At 47.9% G+C, this 5,926-nt stretch overlaps 1 protein-coding gene across 1 annotated transcript; it reads right to left on the bottom strand.

Annotated features, from left to right (window-relative positions):
* Window positions 1–321: 321 nt before the first annotated feature.
* LOC114555997 (corticoliberin-1-like) lies at window positions 322–4,194 on the bottom strand. Its single transcript, XM_028578806.1, has 2 exons — window positions 4,127–4,194; window positions 322–917 (listed from the first exon to the last, which is right to left on the bottom strand). The coding sequence occupies exon 2, from the start codon at window positions 901–903 to the stop codon at window positions 466–468; it is 438 nt and encodes a 145-aa protein (XP_028434607.1). The 5' UTR covers window positions 904–917; window positions 4,127–4,194; the 3' UTR covers window positions 322–465.
* Between the last annotated feature and the right edge of the window lie 1,732 nt (window positions 4,195–5,926).

Here is a 5,926-nt window from a genome sequence, read left to right as displayed (position 1 = left end):
ATGACGTCATACACATATATAGCCAGAGATACTGCTTTACGGCTCTGAGTCACTTCAGAGAATGTGGATGCCATCAAGTGGGAACCTCTGGTCGTAATCAGTCCTTCACTGACCAATCAGCATTCATTAGCAGAATGCTAGCGTGTTATGGGCAACAACAACTCAACCTGTAAGCAATCCAAAGGACATAAGTACTGGTTCATTCAACTTTCGACCTATAATCCAACTTGCAAAAACTACAATCAAATCTGAGATTTCTTAACGACAATCAGGCGAAAGAGACAAATTTAGCCGTCTAGCTCCATAGACTCCCATTCATTTAGCACTCTCCTGCGATCACCCCCAGTGGAACTATGGGGGAACTGCAACCAAATTCGGTACAATGGGGCTTAATGGGAAGTGAAATGGCTCTCCGTAGACGGGCTCTGGTTACGGTGAGGGTCAGGAGGTGCAGAGCGTCCTGGATCATTTCCCGGCTGTGTCCATCATCCTGCGGTTGCTGTCAGCCTGCAGCGCCTGCTGCTCGGCGAGCGCCATCTGCAGAACTTCTCTCAGCAGGTGGAAGGTCAGGTCCAGAGAGATGGGAGACTCCTCAGACCGCTTCTTCTTCTCCTCTTCCTGCTGCTCGGCGCGCGCCTGCAGGAGGCGCTGCGTCAGCCGCAGCAGCGCCACGTTCACCGCCGAGGAAGAGGAAGAGGAAGAGGGAGAGGGAGAGGAGGCAGCAGAGCCTTCCCCCAGCCGGAGGGAGAACTCCTCCCCGAGATGGAGCAGCAGCGGCCGCGGGAGGCGTAGGCCTGTTGGCGTGGCAACAGCGTCGTCTGCATCGGCGGGGTGACAGTCAGCAGAGCGAGGGAGGAAGACGGCGAGCAGAGCCCCGACCCCCAACAACACGTTCAGCTTCATCTCAGACAGTATACCTGACGGGAACAAGAGAAACACAGAGACAGCTCAATGTCACAATTAACGCCCATAATAACCTATTAAAGGCCCAAATATACATACACATCACTTTTTGCGAAGTTTTTGTCACTTTTTCCTGACTTTTTTAGGAAATTATGTCGACCAAACTGTAAGTGAGAAGACATGCAATAATACAGTCAAGGATATTTGACTTTTTCGATTAAATAAAAGCATATCAATAAACTAAACATTGCTTGGCCTTTGATATGAATCTTATTTCCCAGTGTGGCTCTCTGGGAAGGAATATATTCCTGGGCCAGCGGGTGAGCTACTGCTGTCCTGCCTGTCAGGTGATAACCTGGACCCTCGTTCATGGGCTGAATGCATCTTGCGGACGCCTAGCATAGTTATATCTGGGCCTTGACCCCATTGACATATATAAAATAGATCAACGTGTCCCGGCGTGTGGTTTCCCCGTTGTTGTGTCCCGGTGTGTGGCGTGTGGCGTGTTGTTTCCCTGTTGTCGTGTCCCGGCGTGTGGCGTGTCATTTCCCCCATTCTCGTGTTCCGGCGTGTGGTGTGTGGCGTGCGGTTTCCCCGTTGTTGTGTCCTGGTGTGTGGCGTGTGGCGTGTGACGTGTCGTTTCCCCCGTTCTCGTGTTCCGGTGTGTGGCGTGTTGTTTCCCCCGTTCTCATGTTCCGGCTTGTGGCGTGTGGCTTGTGGCGTGTGGCGTGTGGCGTGTGGCGTGTGGCGTGTGGCGTGTGGCGTGTCGTTTCCCCCAATCCAATCCAAGGTAGTCCAGCACAGGCAAGCAGACATCTGGTCCTGCAGCCAAACAAAGGCGCTGGTCACAGACCCGCCCGCCTCACTGGGGGTAGAAGCGGTGAAGGCGCTGGATTGGGGGTGGGGGGTGATTTTCATATCTGTATATATGTAAGAGTTCGTGTGTATGTAGGCCTGAGTAGTCAAGCTACATCTGGCCCCCGTAATCTGGTTTTCTCAGTCTGCACGATTGTCATTGCAATACACAGCCGGTTGCCATGGTGTCAGCCTTGAAACAGGACCCAGTCCGAGTCAACAATCAACAGGTGTCTTTGGGAATCGCGTAGGGAACGCAAGAGTGTGCCTCGCTGCAGTGCTCCAGGAGGAGGTGATTATTCAACATCGGCCTCGGCCAAGGCCAGCGCTGGTTCAGGGAGCCGAAAAAGATAAGATTGGAATGCGACCGCCTTCACAAAGAGCCAAACGTGGCGTGTGGCGTGTGGCATGTGGCGTGTGGCGTGTGGCGTGTCGTTTCCCCCGTTCTCGTGTCCCGGTGTGTGGCGTGTCGTTTCCCCCGTTCTCGTGTCCCGGCGTGTGGCGTGTGGCGTTTGGCGTTTGGCATGTCGTTTCCCCCGTTCTCGTGTCCCGGCGTGTGGCGTGTCGTTTCCCCCGTTCTCGTGTCCTGGCGTGTCGTTTCCCCCGTTCTCGTGTCCCGGCGTGTGGCGTGTCGTTTTCCCCATTCTTGTGTCCCGGCGTGTGGCGTATGGCGTGTCGTTTCCCCCGTTCTTGTGTCCCAGCTTGTGGCTTGTGGCTTGTGGCTTGTGGCTTGTGGCGTGTGGCGTGTGGCGTGTCGTTTCCCCGTTCTCGTGTCTCGGCGTGTGGTGTGTTGTTTCCCCCGTTCTCGTGTCCCGGCTTGTGGCGTGTGGCATGTTGTTTCCCCCGTTCTTGTGTCCCGGTGTTTATGCCACGGCATGACACGAAACAACATGGCCCGAAACAACACGCCACACGCCACAAGCCAGGACATGACTTCTTTACCGAAACCCCAAAACCCAACCTCCTCATAGATGCTTCCCATTACGTGCTGACCAGCACAAATACATTACGTTCTCAGCAACACGAAACAAACAAGATAATCATGTCCGTGTACACGAATCAATAGATGAAAAATAACGGGCTGCCGTGAGACCGTGTTGGAAGAAACCCAACCCCGTCAAAAAGCCCAATATTCGGCTAAATCCAAAGCTGAATGCTGGATTCGGGGGGTCCGTGGTAAATAGCAGTAGTTTGAGTATTACAGTTCCGATTGCTAAACGACAGTGGGCACAACTGGAGTCACATGTGCAAAACTCAAACTACAGTCTGCACTACCAACAGTCACCTGAGCTAAACAGTTCACATCACCTGCAAAACAGGCTCAGTGCAGCCAAATACCGGTTCCTAAAAGATATATATACAATCCTCACTGAGATAACACACACTGTCACTCAGAACACACTGAGGGTAAAAAAACTAGCATCAAACACCAAAACAGAAATTACAAACTTTTTCATCTTTACAGTTTGAACAATTTGAGTGACTTGACACTACTCAACGGTTTATTTAAGGAAAAAATATAGATTGTATAGCATACCAATTTTTAGATAAGGTAAAAAATAAGGAATGAAAATCAGCAGTTTTCTTCAATAAAGTATTTTGTCTCTAGTAATTTATGGAATTACTGTGGGAAAAAAACTAAAGGTACATAAAAGTAACAGAGAATAGTGTGACTAATCCTGCCTCTCTCCAGCATCATGTGGCAAGTTTTCTTCATCACATTGGATGTCTGCATCATCTCTAAATAAAAATGAATGTGGTGTTTCTATTGCTTTCACCGCCATTACTTTCTGAAAAACAGTAAGAACACAGTTTTACTATTGTAAAGATATAGTGTTTTTCACTTTTTTTATAGCTGTGTACATAACCTCAGACATCTTACCTGGACATATTGGTATCATTGATATTTTACCTGTTTCTCTCAAACGGTACAGTGTATAATTGTTTCATTCTTATTTGGTGTTTGTATACAAAAAAAGGCTTTCTGAGCTTTCTCTGTATAAATACCGTATATGTTCACTAACTAGTCTAAAACAAGACACCTGCTTAGGCTTTCAGCTAAAATTGCAATCAGCAGTGTTTGATAGGCACCAGACTGAAATCTATTCTGTTTTGAATGTGTGGTTAACAGTTTTGACAGCAGTGTGTTAGCATTTGAACAAAGTGCTGTAAATCTACAGTGTTGTGCACGTTATGGTTAAAGTCATGGGATAAGTGTGTAGAGTTTTGAAAACTGTGTTCAAGCAATGAAAAACGAACTAGAGTTTGGTCCACATGAACTGCTGCTGTGCAGTCGTTTAGCAATCGAAAAAAACTGTAAGTTATATTTCCGTTGTTCGTAGATGATTCATAAAAATGTTTCTCTCACCTGATGTCCTGCAGCGCTACGTCTGTCTCGGAGTCTCGGCCAAATACCAACACTGGAGCGGTTTCTCCTTTATATATCGGGGGTGTGTGTGTGTGTGTGTGTGTGTGTGTGTGTGTCTGTGTGTGTGTGTGTGTGTGTGTGTGTGTGTGTGTGTCTCTATGTCTGTGTGTGTGTGTGTGTGTGTGTGTGTGTGTGTGTGTGTGTGTGTGTGTGTGTGTGTGTGTGTGTGTGTCTCTGTGTCTGTGTGTGTCTGTGTGTGTCTGTCTGTCTGTCTGTCTGTCTGTCTGTCTGTCTGTCTCTGTGTGTGTGTGTGTGTGTGTGTGTGTGTGTGTGTGTGTGACATCTAATGATGATCAATTAGCAGAAGTTAGTTTCCAGATGCTTTCTCTCGGTGAAGTGAAGTCAGCTGACTTCCTGTTAGATGATGAAGATGATGATGATGATGATGATGATGATGATGATAATAAAGATGATGTGACCTTTCTCATCTCGGCTCTCTGACCTTCATCTCCCGTAGAAACAGAAACAGCGGGACGCTCCACAGGAAGCTCTCTGACTCAGTGTGTTTGTCTGAAGTCTGAAGATTCGCCACCACTGAAGAAGAACAAACCAATTTGTTCCAGGCAGAAGAAGAGCGAACCAGACACACCGAACACACGGCCAGTAACTATGACGACTCCGTCTGTCCCTCAAACGCAGCCATCCAACAATAAGACCAGAGTCACATAACCGTGGAGACGCACTGAGCATGAGGACAAAAAGAAGAAGGTAGGAAAGGAAAGAAGAACCTACCTGGTCCTACCAGACTCTGGTCCACTAGCCTGGTCCTACCAGACTCTGGTATATTAGCCTGGTCCTACCAGACTCTGGTCCACTAGCCTGGTCCTACCAGACTCTGGTATATTAGCCTGGTCCTACCAGACTCTGGTCCACTAGCCTGGTCCTACCAGACTCTGGTACATTAGCCTGGTCCTAACAGACTCTGGTCCACTAGCCTGGTCCTACCAGACTCTGGTACACTAGCCTGGTCCTACTAGACTCTGGTACACTAGCCTGGTCCTACCAGACTCTGGTACACTAGCCTGGTCCTACCAGACTCTGGTACAGTAGCCTGGTCCTACCAGACTCTGGTACAGTAGCCTGGTCTGCCCAATATTTGGCCAGAGAAAACCCAAGAATATACCGCAAACCCAGACGGAGTAGTGAAGGAAAATTAAAATTGAGCGTAAGTACGTAGGAGGGCGGAGCCAGGCTAGCAATGTCCATGTTCATGGTAAAAAAGGAGCCAAGTGCAGTGATGTCTTTTTAGTTTTTGATAACAGGTCTATGACAGAGAAGAATAGAGCTCAACAGTCCCGCCCCTCCTCCGAGAGACCTTGGGTTCTGGAGGTAAGTTTCCCGTTCATTTCTCCCATTGACGTATATAAAGAGTTTTAGACCGTGCCTTAGGCTAACCAGCTACCACGTGACTCATAAGCATATAACGTATCATTTAGAGTGAAAAAACGAATAGAAAATCCCAAAAAGTCAAAGGTAAAAGACTGTGTACATATTTTTATTATCGAGCGAAGGAGCTACTCATCCCATAAACCACTAAAGCGCACCACTGAATAAAGGGCGCTAACGTTAGTTTAGCTAACAGCTAATTTGGCTAACCGCTAGCCAGAGCTGTATAGTAACAAAGTAAAACTACTTCACTACTGTACTTAAGTACTAAAAAGCTGTATATGTACTCTACTGGAGTATTATTTTTTTCTCCTACTTCCACTTTTACTTGAGTACATATTTTCGATGAGTTTA

The sequence above is a fragment of the Perca flavescens genome, chromosome 5, assembly GCF_004354835.1.
Source record: "Perca flavescens isolate YP-PL-M2 chromosome 5, PFLA_1.0, whole genome shotgun sequence".
NCBI classification, from domain to species: Eukaryota; Metazoa; Chordata; class Actinopteri; order Perciformes; family Percidae; genus Perca; species Perca flavescens.
This window is presented reverse-complemented; position numbering and strand designations above follow the sequence as displayed.